Genomic DNA, 23,705 nt, shown 5'->3' on the forward strand with positions numbered 1-23,705 from the left:
AAAGAACTTGAAATTTTGGCTGCTATCTGCTACTATTGATACTCAAAACTAGGCTAAATTTCAGCTCGATCGGTTGAGCGGTTCCTGAGATACAGCAATTCCTCAAAAATCGTTTTTTGCCGATATCTCCTGAACCATTCGACCGATTCGATTTTTTTTTTCAAAATACTCGTCGTGATGATACCTATCTAAATGGATCGAAAAAAGACCATTACACCCCAGGCAATGTGGTTTTATTCTCGTTTTTTCATTTTTTCGCTGAAATTGCTTGTAAACATGATAACTTAAAAAATAATCGAGATAGAAACTTCAAACTTGGTAGGATTTCAGGTCTTGTGATAACAAAGTTTGGTATTTTGGATGAGCAAAATCGGACCAATAGTTTCGGAGATATTCAACTTTTTATGTGAAACTGTTTTGCTCAATATCTCAAAAATTATACAACCGATTTCAATTTTTTTTCTTCAAAATGTTAGTCTTGAGGTCATCTATCTGCATCAATCATAATATGTATACCCCTCTATAGAAACTTTTCAAGATAGTGCCGTTTTTGTATTTTTTTGGTCAGAATTCACTCTTGAACACTATAACATGGATTAAAATCATGGAAACCTATTGAAACATTGACTACTAGTTAGGATTGTCAAATAACATTCCTATATCCAATTTTAGGTCAATATATTCAATAGTTACTGAGATAGAACAATTTATCAAAGATTTTTAAGAAGAAAAGGATCAACGCATCTATATTTAACTGTTCATTTTCACTCTAGGCTGACTTAGAAAGATCTTTTTTTTTTCATTTTATAGAATTAGAGGACATATTATTCAGCTAAATTTCAAAATGTTGCTGCTTCTCTATTTTAATGGGGGGAAGAAAAAATGTACATACGTAAAAGGGGCAGAGTCTATGGTACATCAATAGGTAATGAAATTTGAGTATTATTGGGCACAACAGTTTCAAAAATACCAACCAATCAGTTTTCATTTCTAAGAAACATGGACCGAGTTCCATTCGGAAGCGTACTACCAATGGAATTGGTAGAAACTAAAATTGAAGAAAAAAAATGCACACAAAAAGTAACAGTCATGAGTGATCTGTCAAATAGCTTCCGTCATACAGCTTGTTTAAATTCATAACCAAGTGAAATTCTCTTATTTCGAATTAATATTTTGAAATTTTGGGGTAAAAAATATTCTTTCTTCAGGGAAATCTCTCCTAAACCAACTCATTAAATTCTCTATTCCCAACAATAGTAATAAAAAATCATTTCTTCATTATTTTTAAGGTGAAGGTGAACAGAAAGAACCAACGCAGGATGTGGAAGATCAGGATGTATCGTAACTCTAGTTTCAGTGAGTGTTAATTGCGCATACAATTGAGACACACAAGGAGAAAAGAAGAAGAAAACAACAACAAACAAAAAAAACTCTTAATAACTTTTAAGCAAGAAATAAATAAAGTAAATAAAGAATAAAAAAACCAACAAAAAAATTCAAAAAGCAACAAAAAATGGGGGTGGGAGGTCGGGGAAATTGAGATAATTGAGGGGGAAAACGAGAGGGGGGAGAGAACAATGGTAGAGACGATTGATAAGTAAATAATGGATTAATGAGGGGAGAGGTATCTTTGGCGATTGCGTGGAAAAATGCGATTATTGAAGTCTCGTTTGTAAAATGACTCACATTAAGGCAAAAGGGTAAGTCGATCATTTTTTCTTCGTTTTGTCTTACGTAAAATTAATGAAGTAAAAGCACATTGGAAATTGTTCAATGATGAAATAACTGTCAATGTTGATAAAAAAAATACTGGTGATTTTTTTGAATGAATTATTTCGTTGGCATTGGCACGTTATAGATTATAATTCGCGAGATTCAAGTGCCCTCCCTTCGATTATTATATTCATTGGTTTCATCCCCTCCTCTCACTCACTCATGATAACACAATCAAATTTATTTGGAGTTCATCACAACTGAGAGACGCAGTTGTTTTCCAATGAATGAAATTTGTGGTTTAATGATAAAACGTAATGAGGGAAATTTGTCATTTTATTGTTGATGGGGATTTTCTTGGGAATGAGTTGATTTAGGGGAAAATGTCTTGACATTTTCCTCTAAATTCTCTATTTTTCGAGATGAATCAGCTTTCAATTTTAAAAAATGTTGCATGTATCGTTTTAAAAATTGTGCATTTATTCCACTAATGAGTGGTTTTATAGAAAATTTCGAGAGAAAAAGTGTCTTGATGTTTTCTTTCCTAAATCCACTCCTCATCAAGATGATTGTAATGCATGTAACAAAATGTGAAAAATCGACTTGTTCTTTTTTATCTGTTACGTTTTACCACTTAACTCCTGCAATTGATTAAAAGAAATTTAAAAACCAAAATTCATAGTTGAAACGTCGAGGAAAGCAAAGGCACAAAAACCATTAACGAGAATTTAATTGAGAGAAACGTAAAAAATTGAAAAAATTTAAGTACGAAAGTAGTTTAAGGATCTCGAAGAAAAAAAAACCCATTGCAATAAATAAGCAATCTCGTCGGTATTCGTTAGCTTAGCACCTGTAATCAATGAAAAAGAAATGAGAATTAATAAAAACGTAAGATTAAATAGAGCTTGCTACGGGGCAATCTCTCCGTTTAACCGCGTCTGCCTGATTACGGAGAAATTAAAATTAATGAATTTGTGAATAATTCATTGGAAAGGGTTTATTTAATTACTTAGAACCAAGACTTCAACGAAAGAAAAGAAAAATAAAAACAATTTTAAATAAATGAAAGAGAAAATTAAACACCGATTAAACCGATTTTTTTTGTCTATTATTTAGCGATGAAAATTTATATAATTTTCCTTGCTTCGATTATAAAACAAATGTATAAAATATTAAACAATTTTTTCATTTACTTTTTGCATGAGAAAATTGAAATTTTTTTATGATTTTTTCGTCTTCGTAATTTAAAAAATGTAATTCATTTTGCATAAAATGATTAAAATCTCAATTTTTCCATTCGAGGAATTGTTTTATTACTTCCGAACGTCATTTAGGTTTAACTATTGGGAGAAAATTGAGAGGGAGTTGACAGTGAAGGGATTAACCGAGATTTTTTGGAAATATCTTTGAATCTGAGAGGTACATTGACATTTTTGAATGAAAAATCTCGCCGGAAATGTCGATTTTTCCCTTAGACTTGAAAATATAATATAATACTCAAAAAGGAACGAAATTTACGTTTTTTATCGTTAACTGTTCATTCCCCTTGTTTTTACATCAGTCATAAGATTATAATTCGTTCCCACAGAATAAAAAACTATTCTGTATTCAGATCTCTCTTCAATCCCATTCATGAAAAATTTCTATGTCAGTCGATAAATCGATTTATTCTGACATCCACTCCCCAACTTCTCCCCAACTCCCCAACTCCCCATCTTTCTCTGTTAAGAAATTGAAACCAATTTTTTGTCCATTATTTAACGATAAAAATTTATGATTTTCCTTGCTTCGGTTATGAAAGCAAATGTATAAAATGTTGAACAATTTTTTCATTTACTTTTTGCATGAGAAAATTGACGTTTTTGTATTATTTTTTCTTCGTAATTTAAAAAATGTAATTGACTTTGCATAAAATTATTAAAATCTCAATTTTTCCATTCGAGGAATTGTTTTATTACTTCCGAACGTTATTTAGGTTCTATAATGTAATATTTTTGAATCTGAGAGATACATCGACATTTTTGAATGAAAATTTTTTACGGAAATGTCGATTTTTTCCCTTAGACTTGAGAATATCCATCAACAACTTGAAGTTGAATGCATTTTACTTCAAATAACTTTACGTTTTTTATCATTATTCCCTCATTCCTCTTCTTTTTACCCCTTCGCATCTGAAATTTTCTGCCCATGCCTGGGGAAAGAGTGATCAATAAAAAGATTATCTGTATCCGAATTATTCTTCAATCTCAATCATCACAAATTTCTATGTCAATTGATTAATCAATTCATCAAAAAATGAATTAATTGAATTAATTTTTCTAGAAAAATTTCGTTATTCTCCATTTTTAGTTCTTTTATGGATAAATGAACTGATTGATCTCGGCTATAATTCTTTTTATACTAAAAAAGAATAATCAGCTTGATATCCACTTCCCTTGCGTCTCTGCAATCGATCTCCAATTAAATTTAAACAAACAAAACATGGAAAAAATCCGAAAAAATTGTTACATAAAAATCTCCAAAAAAGCGAAAAAAAACATTAAAATATTTTTTTTGTGTAGTAACTAAGTCAATGTTTCCGTCTTCTAGAGAGAATTTAGTGAGATAGTCCATGTAAAGATCCTACTCATAAAAGAAACACCAAAAGTCTCAGAATCATAAAATTGCTAATAATAAAATCTTGATTTGTCACTGAGTCTCGCTCAAACGTCTCGACCTCTATTGCCTTTTCTTTATCTCATCTCTCCACACTTTTCTATGTCTTGTAGGTATGCGCGAACTAACAATTTTTAATGAAAACATACAGGATAATTGATAAGAGCGCGCAATTTTTAATATCGAATCAACCGAAAAAAGGGTAATTTTCAATGGAATTAAGAAAAAATTGAGTGAATTTTTTTTTTGGATGAGTGCAGAACAATTGGCGTCAGGCGTGCCCCCGCATTCAAGTATTATATCATAAATAATTGATAATTATGTTATAAATATATGAAAGAATAACATTTTAAAGCTGCGTAAAATATTCGGTAATTCGTAAGTAAGAAGAATCATTTTAATTTTAAGGTACAAAACACCTGAAATAAAAAATAAAAAAATCATTTATGAATTAAGTGAAGTGATTGAGTAACAGTAATTTTTCGATGGAAAGGGGCCAACATGATCCTGAGAAAGCAGAGAAGAAGGTCGGGAGAAGGGACACTTGAGAATTCTGACGACTCACCATTTATTATTGGTATAATTTAGCAATGACAAACCACATGTGTAAACTACTATAACTTCATTAATTAAGGTACTATATCAGGAAGAAGCATTTTATGTCGAAAAGTCACAAGAACACACTGGACATTTCTCCATAAAATAATTCATTATCGAGATATTCAGTGAGAAATTCTCAAACGAATAGAACAAAATCAAACTTTTCGTGATTGCAAATTTTAATTAGTAATCACCCCAGGGGTGGATGAATTTACGAGAAAAATTCGAAAGTTTTTATTATGTACAATCTCATGACCATGAATATTAAGGATATCCAAGTATCTCTTACAGTTTGGTACAGGCCACACTATAGATTCAACGATTTTCAATCATCAAATTTGTCAATTAATGAATTTTTTTAACATTCGTTGTTTATAAATCAATAATTTCCAATTGTTTAAACTTTCAGGAACCTTATTTTTTAGGCATGAAATCGATTCCTGGTAGAATTATGAATATGATTTTTATGGCAAAAAATTGATTGTTTATAAATTATTTACAGAAAATGCTTGTAATAATTTTTAAAAATTGCAATTTTTAAATCATTTCGTCTACTCCAAAAGTAGACTTTTAAAATGTTTTCTAACGATTTAATATCAAGATTCAAATTCACACCTGTAAAGTTCAAATAATAAAATCAGTGTAAAAAGTGCAAAAACTTAGGGTCAAACGGGGTTGAAATGAAATCCCTTATGTTCGGCTACAAAAGTAGAAAAGCATGTCACTGGAAAAAAAATAGCCATAGTACTTGGATATCCTTAAAAAAGATCTTGACACTTTCCTTAAAAACGAAAATTTCCTCTAGTTAATGTCAAAAAAAAGTTTAGAAGCTATAAAACTATAAAACTCAAATTTAAAAGATTGAAACTCTTCATAAATGAAAATTTTGAACGAGCAATTATCTCCAGGAATAGTTACAATATGACAAAGAAAATCATGAAAGAAAACTTTTTTTATCTGCAAAATTGCCAACATTCCAACACAAGAATACGTCAATGAATGAAAATTCATGGAAAAGCACTCTTCAAATTGGAACAAAAAATTCTACCCAAATAAATAAAAACTCTCCTGTATCAACGTGAACGAAGAAAACTTCCCTCAAATTTTCTTATTCCACTCAGCCACAGGACTCCCACCGTTTCCACATTCCAAATAATTCTGGCATTTAATAAAATCATAAATCCACGTCTCCAAACATTCGAAGAATAAATTAACTAAAATTCTCGTCGTCGCCAAGAGATTAATCGAGAACAGTCATTGAAATAGTCCGATAGTCTCCATAAATCCATTTTTAAATAATTAGTAATCATTAATTATTAATTATTATGTACAATTTTCCCTAATCCTAAATTCAGTGGATAAAAGAATTCGTCGATTGCATCATGTGATGACCGAGTGGGATCTGTTGCACCTGGCGTCGATTTCCCTGCCCTCCCTGGAGGCCTCGTGATCGCTCTGAGAGCTCCGTGTGGGGCTCATCGTTCTCCTGAGTCCCCGTCGAGTCCCATCGACCTGTCGAAGAATTCGGTGGAGAGGACTGCGTTCCCTCGCTGATATCGGTGACAATGTTAAACTCTGAGTGTTCCTGGGTTTGTAGGGATGAACTCTGCGAGGGGATTTCGTGCTATCAGCGCTTCTGCGCCTGGCAGACTTGAGCTTAACACTTCTCAGCATGTCCAGGGACACCACTGGGCCCTTGGCAGTCAGTGGGGTTCTTGCCGGGTCCTGGGGCAAAACAGATCACAACAGAATTTTTTTAACGATCACGTAGCAAAACAATTAATAAAAAAATCTAATCAATTCGTTGGGAAATTATATTTGATTGATTTGCAGTTTATCTGCACGTTTTTTTTAACAAAAATGTTCAATGGAAAATGTTCTGTAAAAAATATCAGTGGAAGTCGGTTTTTTTGTGCAAGTTCTTTTTTATTGTCTTAATGAAAAGGGAATAAGGAAATAAAAATAGAGGGAGACAAAATAGAAAATTCATGTCGAGGAGTTTTTATAGAAAAAATGACTCAATGGAAAGAGTTGGATAGAAATATGAAATTCTACTGATTCCCATGTTTATGGGAACGAAAATTTCGCCATCTCCCTCAGATTCGGAAATATTCCTCAAAAACTCAAGTGGGAGATGAGTCGACTTATCTAAAAAAATTTAAGTCAATGAATCGAAAAAAATGAATGAATAATTTAACGAAATAAGACGAAATGAAAATGACTCGGTAACTACTGGGGTAAAAGGGGTTGTCAAATATCATCTGGAGCTGACGATTCCCTCGGCTATCCAATGGTGCCTCCCTCATTCCCCTGCGACCAACTTTTTCTTCATCCCAATCATCTTCTTCGAGGGGATTCCCAAATAAATTCAGAATTTTATCATCAGTTTTGGGATTCAAAGTTCAACAGATGACGTTTACATACTTTTTGCGGCTGGGGCGCCTTCTTCAGGGTGACCTTGAGGAGATCCTCGACGGTGATGGACGGTCTGCCCTCCAGGGGAGTTGAGCATTTTCTCGCCGGTGATTTCTTCGTCGACGTGAACGGCGTTCTCGGGGTCTTCAGGAGTAACGATGGCAAGGGGGGAGGGGGTGGGGGAGGTGGAGGACCGATGAGTCCACCCATCGGGGGAGGTGGAGGTGGAGGCGGGGGCGGTGGAGGAATAGAAGGGCCAACTGCTGCTGGAATTTTCAAATTCGATTTGAACGTGTCGAGAGCCTCCGCTAGCGCCCGTAATTCGGTTCTCAGGGTCTCGTTGCAACTCAGCAACTGCTCGTTTGTGTTTTTCAATGTCTCGACATCTTTGGTCAAGGCTAAGAGACTCTCTTGGTTCGTCACAGAGGCCTGGAAGGAGGAAAATGAGATATTTACGAGGGTGAAGAGGACAAGAATAAATTTCTATTGAGATTGTTATGTATGGACTTGAAAAATGACAACGAAGAATGAATGAAAAATGAAAAACCTAGCGCATTTGGTGGTAAATTATATTGGATTTTCTATAATAAGTGTGACCACGGACGAAAAAATTTAATAAAAAAACCTATCGAATTTGTTAGAAGATTCTATTGAATTTCTATTGAACTGTTCTATTAGTTTTTGACCGATTGTATTGAAATGTTTAATAGAATTTCCTCGGCTCAAATTTTCCAAGTTTTTTCGTTTGATTTTCTTGATAAGAAAAGAAAAATAGAATGAAAAAAACTTAGAAAATTCGAGTCGAGCAAATTCTATAGAAAATATATGAAAAGGATAAGTTATATAGAAAAATCGAATTCTGTTGACTGTTTCTATTGAATGTTTTCTATTGGACATGTCAATAGAATCAGCCAAAAACTAGTAGAAAGTTTAATAGAAATTCAATAGAATTTTCTAACGAATTCGATAGGTTTTTCTATTAAATTTTTTCGTGCGTGACTTTTCAGAAAAAAAGATTTTTGGATCAATTGCTCTATACCAGGATGTATTGAATCGATCGACACACAATTTTATTCACAACTCAATTATTGACGGACTCAATAATACTAATTAGTAACCAGAATCTCAGATGTTTATTCCAAGTTTTGCGCGTATTATGGAACGCCACGTGTAACTCAGAGTTTATTAATTATGTAAATTATGTAATTGATTATGTAATTGACAAATTATGTCAATTATGTAATTGACAAATTTGATAATTGAAAATGGTTGAATCTATGGTGTGATCTGTACTAAATTGTAAAAGATCCATGGATACCCTTAAAAATTGCAGGCGACTGTATCTTCGATACAGCTGTAATTGTACGAAGATACGTCTATGATCTTTCCTTCTTCCTCGAATTTCCTGGAAACTCCTTGAATTTCCTCGAATTTTCTAAAAACTCCCTGAATTTCCTCTAAATTTCTAGAAAATCCTTGAATTTTTTCTAAATTTCATGAAACTTCTCGAATTACCGCGAAATGTCTAGAATTTTCCTGAATTCCGATAGATGGCGCTGCACATAAGGACCGTTTCCCAAAATGATCCCCCGCCCATATTGAAATCATAGACGTATCCACGTCAAAAACTCGCTAGTAATCGAGATCGACTTAAAGCGAAACAATCAATACAGTTTAATTTTTCTATGGAACTTTCCGTGCTTCAAATTTTCACCTTTTTTGTTTAATTTTCCAACGACAAAAGGAAAAAATGGGATGAAAAAACAGTAACAAATTCAGCATTGGTTGATACCTAAGAAAAAATTATTCTGTTTTTCAAGTAAATTACATTACTTGCGCAAGAAAAAAAAATATAAAAAAAAATATAACTAATGTAACCAAGCTAACTACAATAAAAGTAACTAGGCTGATGCTAATCATGCATGAATGTTTGAGAATTCTTCTCCCACTTTTAGTTAAAAAATAAATAAAAATATAAAAATCTGTACTGAACCCACCTTAACCAACTCCATCGAGAGGCAATGGATCTTCTCCGAGACCACCACAACTACCCTCTCATTCTCCTTCCTGACGACCTCGACGACCTCCCCGAGCTCCCCCTCCGCGGAATTCCCCCTCCCATCCTTGGAATCAAAACCCCCCCTGAAGACAATTCTGTACGCCCTCTTCAAAGCCCCCAGGACCTTCCTCCCAATCCACTCGATGGCCGCCAGGACCCTCTCCAGGGGTGCCCAGCGCCCCCTGATCCTCACCCAGAGCCCCCGCGCTTCAACAATATTGCTATCAGTCCTCGAGTGGTTCTCCCCGTCTTCCTGAGGATCACTGGACTCCATCGTCACGCAAATGGTCTTGCACCCGGACTCGACGACCTTGGGCGCGGCCACCGATCCTCTAGACCCCAGAGAACTCTCCCAACTGACCTTCGATCCCTCCTGGGACTCCTCGATCTCCTCAAGACCTCCAACCCCACATTTCAGATCACCAACCCCAGTCTTTCTCCTCTCCTCAGTCGGTATCTTCACCTCATCAAACTTCAAGGTCGTCCTGCACCTCTTGGGGGGCGGCGACGACCTGAACGTCAAATCAAAACGCTCGTTCCCAGGGTTCACCCGGGAGTCGATCGACTCAACCGAAGACTTTGAAGAAAAATCGTCAGTCTGACAGACGATCGCCATTTGTTGAAGACCATTCGATAAATTCTCGTCACTTCCATCGATTCCTGGTCTTGAAATATTGTCTGACTGCGGTGTCCTCTCCCCGCCCTTGAAATACTCGTCGTTATGATCGCTGGAAGCTGAAGAGAGTTGATAAGTCAGGGAAGAAATCAACGAGTGCCGATTCGCCTCGACTGAGCTCGATCTCTCAATTTTGTCGTCGTCCTCTGGTTCTTTCACTTCTCGTGAAATTTTCAACGTCTTCAGCTTGTTGAGGTCACTTCCGGCCGCCTCTGGGGCGTCAAAGTACCTCTGGAGATCGGAATCGGCAGTCGGAAGAGGACAGATCGAGATGTGGCCGAGTATTTCATCGTTTCTCTTGTTTTCCGTGTTGAATGCCCTTGTTTGGTCATTATGGGGGTTTAACGACGCCATTTTGTGGTGCGCCGCTCCTTCGGGGCTCACAAAATGGCGGGGGGTCACGTGATCTCGCAGAAAGGATGCTTCGTCGCAGACTTTGTCGATGGAAATCGTTCGTTCGAGAATGGCCATTTGGTTTTTTGGGTAATTGACATCGTCCTCGGGATCTTCCTCGGGGATGTCGAGGTTGAGCTTGAGTTTTGGGGTTCTGGGGACGATTTTGGGGCTCAACTCTTTGATGCAGAGGGGCTCTGGCCCCTCAAAACGAAGGGACTCGGGGGATCTCACGACGTTAGTCATTTTGGAGTCGATTGGACTCTTCGTCAAGGGTTTTCGGACTTCCGGGGGGGAATGGAAGACTTTTGTGGTTGCTCGGATCTGTCTGGGACGCTTGGGGAGTCTGCGAGGCGCCATTGGTATTGGGGCGACTAAAATGAGAAGTATTGAAGGGATTTTAAGGGTCTTCAAATTGAATTGGCAATGATGGGGTGAAATAGGATGAATACTTTAGATGATCAGTTTTTGGGAAAGTCATCCAAGTTATTCCAAATAGTAGAATTTTTATATAGGAAAATTACGCGAAAAGTGAAGTTAAAATTACTTGATCTATCCGTCTTCTTCGGACTTTTTTATTATTATGATAATTTTTCATTGCAATTTTTGTAAAAACTCACAAATTTTAACATTCGTTTGCAAGATATTTTGTTAAAAAGCGGAAGGTTTATTATTATTTCTTGGTCTTTGATTTTCTCCTTCATTTCGTACAGTTCAATTCAATCGGTAATGATGGAGTGAAACAGGATGAACGTTTTAGATGATAAGTTTTTGGGGAAGTCAGTAAAATCATCTCGGATAGCGAAATTTTTATAAAGGAAAATTACGCGAAAAAAGAAGCAAAAATCACTTGATCTATCCGTCTTCCCTGGAATTTTTTATTGTGATGATAATTTTTCTTTGTAATTTTTATAACTCATAAATTTTACAATTCGTTTGCAAGACATTTCGTTGAAAAGGGGAAGATTTATTCCTTGGTCTTTAATTTTCTCCTTGATTTCAAGTAAAAATTTATGAAATAGTATAATTCTAAAATTTCGTTCTCTAATGACCACGATTGTACACTAATTTATCGTGTAATTTCTTCCTTTCAAAAAATTTATGAAAAATTGTGAAATCGAATCGATTTCTCAACATTTTTAAATGTCAGTTTCAAAGCAAAAAAAATGCTTTCGATCTTGAGAAAATGAACATCGAAAACAGGGATTTATATTCTCGAAGTAATAAATTGAAGATGACAAATTCGTCAAAACCTACTGATTCTCTCATTCTCATACAATTTTTGTTATTTAAAAATCGATAAAAGTTTATAAAAATAATTCAGTTGAGCACCATAATGATTCATGTGTCCGGATGAATGATGAAACGATGAATTCACGATATCAAATTGGTTTAGAATACAAAATGCGTTAAATTATTAAGAATTTTTATGCAGAAGAGTGAGATCTACACGAGAATGTCCTTCTAAAAATTTTCTCATATTCATCGAAAATTCTTCCACTCAACTTCATTTATGGCCTTCATCCCTTCACCATAAAATGAAGAAAAATGCAGACAGCATGGAAATAATTAGATAATGATCATTTAATTACCGTATTATTGTCGATAGAATAGCCAGAGTAAAAATGAACGCTGAACAAATTATTTCACGAAGTTTATCCTCATGTTTGGATCTCGCGAGGATGAAGAACACAGTCAGACTGATTTCCCTCAATTCTATTCAACTTTATTTGCCTGTTTGAGGCATTTCGAATGATCCGAAGCACTTGTGTGTGTTCCTACGTGTGTTTGGGTCTCACCTTTTGCTTTTGTTGGATTTAATGTCTAAAGGCTCTCATCTGCATCAAAACAAATCGATTTATTCGGTTTGAGTGGGAAATTTATGGAAAATGAGAGAATAAACGAGGATTAAATTTCTTCAATTGCGGAAAATGCTTGCAGATCGATAAATTGGGTCGTCGATTCGGGTTTTTCCCTCATCAGATTTTTTTTCTCCACCCGTTAAAATTGTTGGGTAAAAAATTTCCAGTACACTTGTTGAAAATTATCATCATAGTACGCTAATACTAATTTTCATCACGTTCCACTGAAATTCCAAGGAATGTCATGAAAAGAAATTCAAAAGTCCATGGAAACTTTGAATTTCAGTTCAATTATTCTATGAAAATTGATAGAAATCAAGAAAATTCGGATAAATATATTCTTGAATTTTCAATTAATTGAAAATTCCAAGTAATTTGGTACTGAATATTCATAGTTTATTTATAAATTCAGCTTGAAAATGTGTAATTTCGCTGAATTTCCCCCTAAATTTAATTTAATGTCACTCTCCTTTCAATTACTAGTCAACTGTTCATGAAATATTAATTTTTGATAATTAACTATTTTTTTATTGATTTAGTAAGATTATTTAATTTTTAAAATTGAAGGTAATTTTTTTTAATGGAAGTTAATTTTCAAGGTTTGAAGAAAGAAAAAAGAGTGGATTACTCTACCGAACGGCTCGTTTTATTTAATTTACATTTTTTAATTAATTTAACATGATTCGTTTCCGGCACTAATTGCATTAAATGCGCTCGGCAATTCGTCTGCAGTCGTTCGACCATTTATGGTGCATTAATGGGACTCTTTGATTCTCTTTTACGTTGATTTCCATTCGAAGTACGTATTCCATACGTGAGTGGTTGAGTGAGGTTTTCATGGGGTTCTTCACTTCTTATTTACAAAGTCCTCGCCCTTCTGGATGTTCTTCTTGAGCTCGGGAATCGCTGCCTGCAGCAATTTCTCCTCGAAGGCGCTCAACTTGCCGAGACCGAGGTTCTTCTCTACTCCATTTTTCTGGAATATTAACAAAAAATTGAAATTTCAACATTTGTGAGAGTAAAAAGAATCCAAAATGCATGAATTACAGGAAAAGAAGACATCTTTATTCTCAAATTAATTTATGCATCAGTTGAATGGATGAAATATGTATTTAACACTTGAAATTAATATTAAAAAAACTGCTGATTTTGTCATTTTATGCAATCTTTGTTGATTAAAACCCTAATAAGATTTTAGCAAGTATTTTTGCAGATGAAAAAAAAAAATTCTGAGGTAAAAATGATTTTCCCACATTTTATCGTACTGAAAATTGCATTAAACTATTGAAAATATTCAGACAGAAGGTCAGGGAATATTGCAGAAATAATACAAACATTTTGGAAATATGTTTCTGCTGTTCTTTTGTCAAATTCAAATAATTATCCTCAATCTTATTCTCAATAAAAACGACTTCACAAAACTCAGTAAAAAAAAACAGATGAAAAAAACAATTTTAATCTACATTCTACTCTAAACGTTCACATTTCTGTCAAAAGAGTTTATTGAAAACTGAAAAATGATAATGATTCTCCCCTAGAATTTCTCATATTTGGATTTCCACGCGTCTCCCAAATACACTAATCCGTCCCTTACTCTCATTTTTTAATAGAATAAATAATGAAATCTAAACTTACACCAAGGAGAATTGGCGTTGAGAAATACTTGGCGTCAGTAACGTTCGACCTGACGTAAGAGCACTCGACGACATTCTGTTCGCCATTGAGTGCCCTGATTAACGAGAAACCGAATCGTGCACCAGCATAGGCCATTGAGAGTGTAGCTGAGCCAGTGCCAGCCTTGGCCTTGACAACCTCAGTGCCAGCCTCCTGGATTCTCTCGGTGAGGGCCTTGAGTTTGTCATCGGGGAATGAGACACTGGGCTTGGCCTGGCTGATCAGTGGAATGATGGTGATACCACTGTGGCCTCCGATAACTGGAACCGATACTTTCTGGGGGTCAATGCCCTGAAAACATACCCAACTGTCTTATCAGCATCTTTGAATAAATATTCGACAACATTTGGAACAATAATTTCGTAAAATTAAGGCCAATCAACAGTATAACTAATTAATTATTCTGTAAAAAGCCTGTATAAGCCGTACATCAAAATAAAAATCATTATTATTATTAACTAATTATTAATTATTAACACAATTTTATTTGAAAATGTTTATTCCACTTGTTAATTATTTCATTGTAAGAAAAAACTTTTCATTTGTAACTAAACTGTGAGAAATTTTTGCATTTTAATTTTTAATAGTTTGGATTTATATTCAATTTAAAATGGAATTGTTTATAGAATTGCTTAATTATTTTAGAAATTCAATAGAATTCAACTTATTATGTTAGATGATTATTGATATTTCAATTGCAGTTTGCCTTCTCGAACTCATTTTAAAAATTGAACATTCAAGTGAAGTTCGTATAGATCGAAAATTTAAAATATTCTCGCCTGAATTTTCAATCATATTAATTATTATTTGCAGTTATTGCAGTTTCATTAAATATTTGAGAAATCCACAGATTTGTCAGAAATAATATATTTTAAAACCTGAGGTAAATTAGTCGTTAGAAATTTCAAGATGTTTTAGTTGAAATTTTAGAAGTTATTTTCTGATTTAATTTGTAATTAAGAAGGTATTTGGATAAAAAAAACTATTTTTTTATATTTTTTTAAAAGTTTGTTCAATGCAAATAAAAATCGAGTTTGCATTTTAATACGCTTTATTACGAACTACTTAAATGAACCCATTCATTCAATTCAAATGAAGTTTATTTAATTCAAATGAATTATTTTCTTGGATGCAGAACATCATATTATGTTTCTCAGCAAAAAATTTCCTGAGACTTTCGAATGCAGCAATCTGTACTTTTGAATCTTCAAATTATTCGCCTTTTCAAACAAATTAAACAAAAAAAAATCACTATTTATTCATAAAATGAAATAACCTTGGCTTCACCGATGAAAGCGTTGGACCTCACGATGTCCAAAGTGGTGACACCGAAGATCCTGTTGGGGTCGTAGACTCCAGCCTTCTGCAGGACTTCGCTGGCAATTGGCACTGTGCTGTTGACAGGGTTCGAGATGATGGCAATGAAGGCCTTGGGGCAGACCTCAGCACAAGCCTGGGCTAGATCACGTACGATGGAGGCGTTGGTGTTGAAGAGATCATCTCTGGTCATGCCGGGTTTGCGTGGTACTCCAGCAGGAATGATAACGACCTGAATCATGATGGAGAATAAATAGAATCTTCATTGAAACGAAAAGAAAGCAATTGGTATAATTTATTCATTAATTTGGAATCTGTTACTGATAATTATCAGAAAATTTCCGACAGACAAGTTAAGAGGGGCATTTTCTTATTAGGTAATTATTCCTGGAGTGACGAACCTAGCATGAAATTTAAGAAAATCTTCTAGGTAAAGGACGAAATTCCCTGTAAAGGCGTCTTTCAACATTTCCCCAGGGCCACCCATTACCGAAGTTTTTTTATATTAAATTTTTTTCATTACCGAAGTAATTCCCCAATGAAATTTTTAATCATTATTTAATCATAGAATCTTGAACTCAATTTATTCATCAGGTAATCATTATTGTTTATTATGTATTGTTTATTATCATTACTGGTTTATTATTGTTTGATTATTATTATTGTTTATCTGTAGTTTATACATTTGTTTATCAGATAATTGTTTCTGGAGTGAGCGACTCTATGATGGAATTTAAGAAGACATTTCCTCCTAATATCACTCATTGTCAAGATAATTCAGTAAATAAACTAGACGATCATCTGATTGTAAAATCTGAGACTAATTCGTTTTAATAGTAGTCTAAGAAAAAAATATTGCAAGATCATCTTCATGAAGAAGGAAATTTCCCGATAAGTGTCTCACGATTTTTTCTGCTCAACTATTTCACTAGTGTTTCTACATTCATTTCAATTACAAATTTATGAAGAGTGGATTTATACATCCTCTGGCGATATTATGAACTCGTATGCGTTTTAAACATGTGTGTACGTTATTTGAAGTTATTTGATCTTGTAACTGTCTTTGGGATGCGCCGGAATCAGTAAATAAATACGCAAACAGATATCAACAAATAAATTAGTGAGAAAATTACCTGAGCACCACGAAGGGAGTCCTTCAGCTGCTCTGGTCCAGTGAATCCAGAGACTTTCGAGTGTGTGTCAATGTGAGAGAGATCAGCAGCGACTCCAGGGGTGTTAACAATATCGTACAGGGACAATTCGGTGACCAGGGGTGAGTTCTTCAGCAGGAGTGACAGGGGCTGGCCAATGCCACCCGCTGCACCCATCACGGCGACCTTGGCATTGCGCTGCTCCAAAAAGGTAATAATGCCGAATAATCGTTCTTAAATTGAATTATTATGCATTCCGAACGGTAAATGAGATGTAAAAGAGGGGAATGAACCTTGTTATATTGATTTCTCATGGATTTCTTAGGGATGAGCCAAGGGAGGACTTTCTAGGAGCTATCGAGGCTTTTCATCAGGTATTGAGGACTGTTCTTTCATTCTTCAGTTCGTGGGAACGACGCAGGGTTCGAGCACTTCCTGTTCACTAATTCTTCAGGAAAAACTTTGTTTAGTTCTTGGATAATTTGTGATACATAAAAAGTCCTTTTTGGAGCAGAAAAAGGCTCTCAACTCTTCCAATTGCAGGATTAGGAGAAATGTTTTCTGAAATATTATCTGTTTAAGTTGATGATCACCGAGAAAATTTATCAGTGGAATCGATCGAACTCTGATTAATCGGTTGAGTAGTGAAAAGGATTTCGACGGCTTTCTCTTATTTAACTTGAGAACACGTGATTTTTGGACAAAAAATATGAGGGTTTTTTTTACAAGCTGGATAAAACTTCAACAAAATTGTGTCCTGAGATCTTGTTGCCTGAAATCACTCATTTATCTTCTGATCAAATACGAAAGAATCATTTTGGAGTGAAAAAAAATGTTAGCTCTTTCAATTCAGGAAGGTGACAGATTATAACAATTATTCATTATCTGTCAAGCTCAATAATGACTCATTAAACCAAGTTTAACGATTTTTCAAACTTTAACGGATCGTTGGAGTAGGTAGTAGACAAGACGTGATAATAAATCGAATTCGTCATTATTTACTCGTTATCAAGACAATTCAACATTCAATACGTGAAAAAATCTGTTCTGTTAGATTTATTACTCCACGTGTTTTTCGCGTTCATCACTAATTAATGGCTCGAAAAAGAAAAGTCTCCTCAATTTTATTGTTCACATTGCGAAAGAAATTCTTATTCATCCTTCAAAGAATGCCAAAAAATCATTTTAGAGCAGAAGCAACAATTCTCATCTCCCTCAATGCATGGATTTAATTCCATTGTTTCAAATAAATTAATTAATTAATTAATAATTAGCCAAATATGAATAAAGAGTCATAGTAAATCAAATGACATATTTTTATATCTGAAAAAATTGTTAAACAGCTATCTCTCAATTTTTTCTCTAAAAAACTCGTTATCAAGGCGCTCCAACAATAAAACGTGAAAAATTCTCTTGATCTGAAAGGAGACTCGTCCCCTCAATTTTCCACCTAAAATATGCCCTCCCCCCTAATAACGCATGGCCCAATCAATTCCATATTACTCCCATTCCAAAAAACTTAATATTCATCATCAAAAAAATCCCAAAAATCATTTTGGAACAGAAGCAACAATTCTCATCTCCCTCAATGCATGAATTTAATTCCATTGTTTCAAATTAATAAATAAATAAACTAATAATTAGCCAAATATGAATAAAGAGTCATAGTAAATCAAATGACATATTTTTATATCTGAAAAAATTGTTAAACAGCTATCTCTCAATTTTTTCTCTAAAAAACTCGTTATCAAGGCGCTCCAACAATAAAACGTGAAAAATTCTCTTGATCTGAAAGGAGACTCGTCCCCTCAATTTTCCACCTAAAATATGCCCTCCCCCCTAATAACGCATGGCCCAATCAATTCCATATTACTCCCATTCCAAAAAACTTAATATTCATCATCAAAAAAATCCCAAAAATCATTTTGGAACAGAAGCAACAATTCTCATCTCCCTCAATGCATGAATTTAATTCCATTGTTTCAAATTAATAAATAAATAAACTAATAATTAGCCAAATATGAATAAAGAGTCATAGTAAATCAAATGACATATTTTTATATCTGAAAAAATTGTTAAACAGCTATCTCTCAATTTTTTCTCTAAAAAACTCGTTATCAAGGCGCTCCAACAATAAAACGTGAAAAATTCTCTTGATCTGAAAGGAAACTCGTCCGTTCAGTTTTCCCCCTAAAATATGCCCTTCCACCTAATAACGCATATCGCAATCAATTCCATATTGCTCCCACTGCAAAAAACTTCATATTCATTATCAAAAAAATCCTAAAAATCATTTTGGAGCAGAAGCAACAATTCTCATCTCCCTCAATGCACGAATTTAATTCCATTGTTTCAAATCAATAAATAACTAAATTAATAATTAGCCAAATATGAATAAATAACCACTGTAAAGTGAATTACATATTTTCATATCTGAACAAATTTTTAAAAATTTCTCTTTTAATATTTTTTCCATAAAAACTCGTTATCAAGGCGATCCAACATGAAAACGTGAAAAACCTAAACCTAAACCTAAAATATGCCCTCCCCCCTAATAACGCATGTCCCAATCAATTCCATATTCCTCTCATTCCAAAAAAATTCATATTCATCCTCAAAAAAATTCCGAAAATCGTTTTGGAGCGAAAATAAAAAAAATCATCTTCAATTTACAAATCTGGGTTACCTAGTTTTCGGATCCTCACATGATATCTTCAAGCCTAATAATCCCGCACCAATTATCAGAGTTGCATAATGCCTGTCCTCAAAGCTCTCAGCAACATCCATTAAAACCCAGGAGTGATGATGGGAATTGATGAATTAGGAGTGGATGGGAATCTGGAAAATTCGGGTGACACAGTTATCATGTGGAGAATAATGTGACTCAATGGATTACGAGATGGATGATGTGATCTCAAGGTTGTCGGGGCTCACCTGTGCACTCGTTGACAACTGCTTGGCGCCCTGCTGGGCCAGTGTCATCGATGGTCTCACGATACGTGGCAGCATTTTTTAATTTTTAATTCACACTTTTCCAATTAATTAGTGGGAAAATTATTTTGGAGCACTAGCGCCTTTTTGCACGCGGTGATAACCCCTGAATGACACTCAACGACCTTCTGATAGCTTCAAGCACTGCCAGGGCTCTGCTCCAATCGAATTTGGATTCAGATCCCCACTTTTTTATGAGGGGCTTGATTGGAGTTTTCATGTAACTGCGGAGCTGACGGTGGTTATCAGCGGGTTCTAGGAAGGAGGGATTTCTTTGAATTTCAGCAGCACCTCGTGAGGGAGTGGGAGAGGTTATGAACTGGAGTTTAAGGATTTTAATGACTTAAAACCATTTTTTTGAGGTCTTCCTTGGGTTCGTATTTTCAAAAATAGTTTTTTCAGAAGGGAATTATGAATTGCTATTATTGTTAATTCATTTTTTGATTAAAAAAGTGTAGTGAATTTTTAGAATAATTTTTCATTTATAGAATTCTTATTTCTCATTCAGAAAACTCAAATTTTTATCAAATATTTTCCCAGGGAAAACGACCATCAAAACTCGGTAGTATTTTTGAATCTCCCGAAAAAAGTGATAAAAAACGTAATATTTTAAATGAAACTAAGTCCCTTCACTCCGTTAAAATGACTAAAAACGTGGACTTTTTCGTATAAAAATGGAATGAGATAATTGAAAGTTCAATAATAAATCCTTGCTAATTAATCATTTTTCTTCTCTTTTAAGAAAATTATTTGATTTTTCAATATTTCCTCTAGTGAAAACCTCCATTAATTCACTAATCTTCCGAAAAAAAAATATATGAATTTTTAAAACATGGTAATTTCTTCATTTGAAGAAGAAATTAATTAATTGAAAACTCAATAATTAAATTTCTCCAATGAAAATTTCACTTTTTTTTCCTAAAAAACAATTATCGTCCATTTCCAAATAGTTTTTCATTCATAAAATGTTCATATCCCTTTCGAAACTGATTCAATTTCCAATTTTTCCTCCAATCATAACGACCATCAACTCCCGAATCTTCGCAAAAAAAATATTAATTAAAAAAAATGGTAATTTCTTCATATGAAGAAGGAATTGAATAATTGAAAATTCAATAGGGAAATTTCTCCAATGAAATTTTGACTTTTTCTTGCTAAAAAAACAATTATTGTCCATTTCCAAATAGTTTTTCATTCATAAAATGTTCATACCCCTTTCAAAACTAATTCAATTTCCAATCTTTCCTCCAGTCATAACGACCATCAACTCCCGAATCTTCGCAAAAAAATAAAATTTAAAAAAATGGTAATTTCTTCATATGAAGAAGGAATTGAATAATTGAAAATTCAATAGGGAAATTTCTCCAATGAAATTTTGACTTTTTCTTGCTAAAAAAACAATTATTGTCCATTTCCAAATAGTTTTTCATTCATAAAATGTTCATACCCCTTTCAAAACTAATTCAATTTCCAATCTTTCCTCCAGTCATAACGACCATCAACTCCCGAATCTTCGCAAAAAAATAAAATTTAAAAAAATGGTAATTTCTTCATATGAAGAAGGAATTGAATAATTGAAAATTCAATAGGGAAATTTCTCCAATGAAATTTTGACTTTTTCTTGCTAAAAAAACAATTATTGTCCATTTCCAAATAGTTTTTCATTCATAAAATGTTCATACCCCTTTCAAAACTAATTCAATTTCCAATCTTTCCTCCAGTCATAACGACCATCAACTCCCGAATCTTCGCAAAAAAATAAAATTAAAAAAAATGGTAATTTCTTCATATGAAGAGGGAATGAAATAATTGCAAACTCAATAATGAAATTTCCCCAATGAAAATTTTCCTTTTTCTCTCTAAAAAAAAATTATCGTCCATTTCCAAATAGTTTTTCACTCATAAAATGTGCATATCCCTTTCAAAAATTAATTCACTTCTCAGTCTTCCCTCCAGCCATAACGATCATCAATCTTTCGAAAAAAATAAATAAATAAAAAACGCAATATTCACCACCCCCACCTCATATTTACCTCCCTCAACTAAACCCGATCACCCGAGTCCGTCACATTGTCCAAAAATGTATCTCCCCGTGCAGTTCGCCGACAGGTGTATAAGCGAGTCCATGCATGTACGAGCGAGCGCGGCGCGCACACTCGTGTCCGGGAGCAAACATAACATAAAGAAAACGAGCGGAGTGTTACCACCGCCAAACCCCGTGATAACTCGACAATATCGTTTCCACCGAGTCCTCCGGTCTCCGAAGAGTCTCAGACTCCCTCAGAATCATCGAAAACCCGAGGAAAATCGTTCGCTAAATGAGTAAAACTGCTGTTTCAACTCGTGAATGTTCTGTCCAGACGATGGCTGCATGATTTCGCCCGCCAGCCGCATGGTTAGTCACGAATATTTACTGATAATAGTTACAATCCCCTTGATTAGACCCTTGACAGCCCCTTCCCTCCCCGAAATCATGGAAACACACGATAAAAACTAATTCAAGGAAAATTGAGAGACGATTGCGGGCAAGTGTGAGGTTCGCTTTGTGTTTTGTCCTGGGGTCCTATTTTTATCGTTAACAACAATAATCTCGGAAAAACATCAACACGCGCCTCAAGAAACAGCAGGCCACCCTTCCGCTCTCCTTTATCCTCGTATTTTTCAGGATTTTTTTTTGAGAAATCGAGGTTTTAGGGGTTTCGAGTGTAGAAATGTTTGGTTATGTTTGGGGTCTGGGGAATCCTTGAACGCGTATGGAACCGTTGAGACTTGGGTTTCTGAGTGGTGAGGGGTCGGCTGAGGGTTTTGATGATTTAAAAAAAAATTTTATTCATTGTTTAAAGTGCAGGAATCTGCCAAATTTATTTATGTTAGCAGTAATTGTATTTTAGTGATAATAGTTACTGTTTTTTTTCATCTACATTCGTTGGGTTTTTAGAGGTTCATTCCACCCTTTTGGAAGAATTATGGATGAATTATTTGTTTGGGGTCTGGGGAATCCTTGAACGCGTATGAAACGGTCCAGACTGGGGTTTCTGAGTGGTGCGGGGTCGGCTGAGGGTTTTGATGATTTTTACATTTTTTTATTCATTATTTAAAGTGGAGGAATCTGCAGAATTTATTTATGCTAGCAGTAATTGTATTTTAGTGATAATAGTTACAGTTTTTTTTTCATCTACATTCGTTGGGTTTTTAGAGGTTCATTCCACCCTTTTGGAAGAATTATGGAAGAATTATTTGTTTGGGGTCTGGGGAATCCTTGAACGCATATGAAACCGTCCAGACTGGAGTTTCTGAGTGGTGAGGGGTCGGCTGAGGGTTTTGATGATTTTTACATTTTTTTATTCATTGTTTAAAGTGGAGGAATCTGCAGAATTTATTTATGCTAGCAGTAATTGTATTTTAGTGATAATGGTTACTGGTTTTTTTTCATCTACATTCGTTGGGTTTTTAGAGGTTCATTCCACCCTTTTGAAAGAAATATGGAAGAATTATTTGTTTGGGGTCTGGGGAATTCTTGAAGGCAAAGAATTTTTTTGTTGAAAATTGCATATATAACAAAAGGAGGAGCAGAGATACTATCAGCAGCCCAATTTTTTTTGTTAAAGTTATCCCAAAAAGTTATGCATTTACTCCAAAAATTTCAGAAGGGCTTCATTGTTGAGAAAGGATAGTTAGTTACGTAAAAAAAAAAATTGATCAAAAACTGTCAATATAATTGGTATTTTCTAAATAATAAACAATTAGAAAAATAGTCGTAGTTTCGTGAGTTCCACTCAGAAAAAAAATGAAAAAAATATATCTTACGGGAAATATCATTAAAAGCGCTGCATCAAATATTTGTTTAGTGACCTCAACAAGTGCCGTCTCCGCGCTGAGTGCGGAGCTACTAAATTTCTCATGATCTCGTCCGTTTCACGACAGCCACTGACATGTCATCTCACCTACATGTCCTGCAATTTTTCCCATCGCTCCCCCAAACCCCACTAAAACTCAACCCGTTGTTACTCTCCCTCCTAATAATTCCCCTCGATTCCAGACTCTAGATAGCGATGGCAGATCGCCAGCAGCCTCCCCCGGACTACAAGCGTATGTCCCTGGACAAGATAATCGAGGCAATGACAGCAGACCTTGAGGGTCCCAGTGGTCACTACGTCCAATTTGGCATACCCCCCACCCAGCCCCCCCTGTCCCCCAAC

General features: G+C 34.7%; 4 protein-coding genes across 5 annotated transcripts in view; 2 read left to right on the forward strand and 2 right to left on the reverse strand.

Moving 5' to 3' along the window:
• The window catches only part of LOC107039864 (14-3-3 protein epsilon), a gene marked incomplete at its 5' end in the record, with an annotated part of 13,112 nt that extends 10,207 nt beyond the window's left edge, over positions 1-2,905 (forward strand). For both annotated transcript variants that reach the window (XM_015259709.1, XM_015259708.1), the window contains 1 exon segment: positions 1,290-2,905. In XM_015259709.1, coding sequence (XP_015115195.1) covers positions 1,290-1,345 — 56 coding nt within the window. In that variant the 3' untranslated portion in view covers positions 1,346-2,905.
• Positions 2,906-6,106: 3,201 nt separating this feature from the next.
• On the reverse strand, positions 6,107-12,222 carry LOC107039842. Its single transcript, XM_015259680.1, has 4 exons — positions 12,104-12,222; positions 9,381-10,885; positions 7,393-7,812; positions 6,107-6,693 (listed from the first exon to the last, which is right to left on the reverse strand). The coding sequence occupies exons 2-4, from the start codon at positions 10,869-10,871 to the stop codon at positions 6,349-6,351; spliced, it is 2,256 nt and encodes a 751-aa protein (XP_015115166.1). The 5' UTR covers positions 10,872-10,885; positions 12,104-12,222; the 3' UTR covers positions 6,107-6,348.
• A 775-nt stretch (positions 12,223-12,997) lies between these two features.
• Positions 12,998-19,684, reverse strand: LOC107039844 (malate dehydrogenase, mitochondrial). Its single transcript, XM_015259683.2, has 5 exons — positions 19,450-19,684; positions 16,498-16,713; positions 15,324-15,596; positions 14,009-14,338; positions 12,998-13,349 (listed from the first exon to the last, which is right to left on the reverse strand). The coding sequence occupies exons 1-5, from the start codon at positions 19,522-19,524 to the stop codon at positions 13,221-13,223; spliced, it is 1,023 nt and encodes a 340-aa protein (XP_015115169.1). The 5' UTR covers positions 19,525-19,684; the 3' UTR covers positions 12,998-13,220.
• Positions 19,685-21,604: 1,920 nt separating this feature from the next.
• Positions 21,605-23,705, forward strand: part of LOC107039841 — a gene marked incomplete in the record, with an annotated part of 6,839 nt that continues 4,738 nt past the window's right edge. Inside the window, 2 exon segments of the mRNA XM_015259679.1 lie at positions 21,605-21,901; positions 23,546-23,705. Of these exon segments, the coding sequence (XP_015115165.1) occupies positions 23,559-23,705 (147 nt within the window).

Source organism: Diachasma alloeum, unplaced genomic scaffold (genome assembly GCF_001412515.2).
Source record: "Diachasma alloeum isolate Michigan unplaced genomic scaffold, Dall2.0 Dall_scaffold_00308, whole genome shotgun sequence".
In the NCBI taxonomy this organism is placed as follows: Eukaryota; Metazoa; Arthropoda; class Insecta; order Hymenoptera; family Braconidae; genus Diachasma; species Diachasma alloeum.

Excerpts from the sequence above, each read along its gene's own strand:
- LOC107039842 (XM_015259680.1), bottom strand. The coding sequence starts at position 10,871 with ATGGCGCCTCGCAGACTCCCCAAGCGTCCCAGACAGATCCGAGCAACC. Across the intron at positions 7,813-9,380 it reads TCTCGATGGAGTTGGTTAAG|GCCTCTGTGACGAACCAAGA; the intron begins GTGGGTTCAGTA and ends TCCTCCTTCCAG. Across the intron at positions 6,694-7,392 it reads AGGCGCCCCAGCCGCAAAAA|GACCCGGCAAGAACCCCACT; the intron begins GTATGTAAACGT and ends GTTTTGCCCCAG.
- LOC107039844 (XM_015259683.2), bottom strand. The coding sequence starts at position 19,524 with ATGCTGCCACGTATCGTGAGACCATCGATGACACTGGCCCAGCAGGGC. Across the intron at positions 16,714-19,449 it reads AGTTGTCAACGAGTGCACAG|CGCAATGCCAAGGTCGCCGT; the intron begins GTGAGCCCCGAC and ends TTTTTGGAGCAG. Across the intron at positions 15,597-16,497 it reads ACTCCCTTCGTGGTGCTCAG|GTCGTTATCATTCCTGCTGG; the intron begins GTAATTTTCTCA and ends ATCATGATTCAG.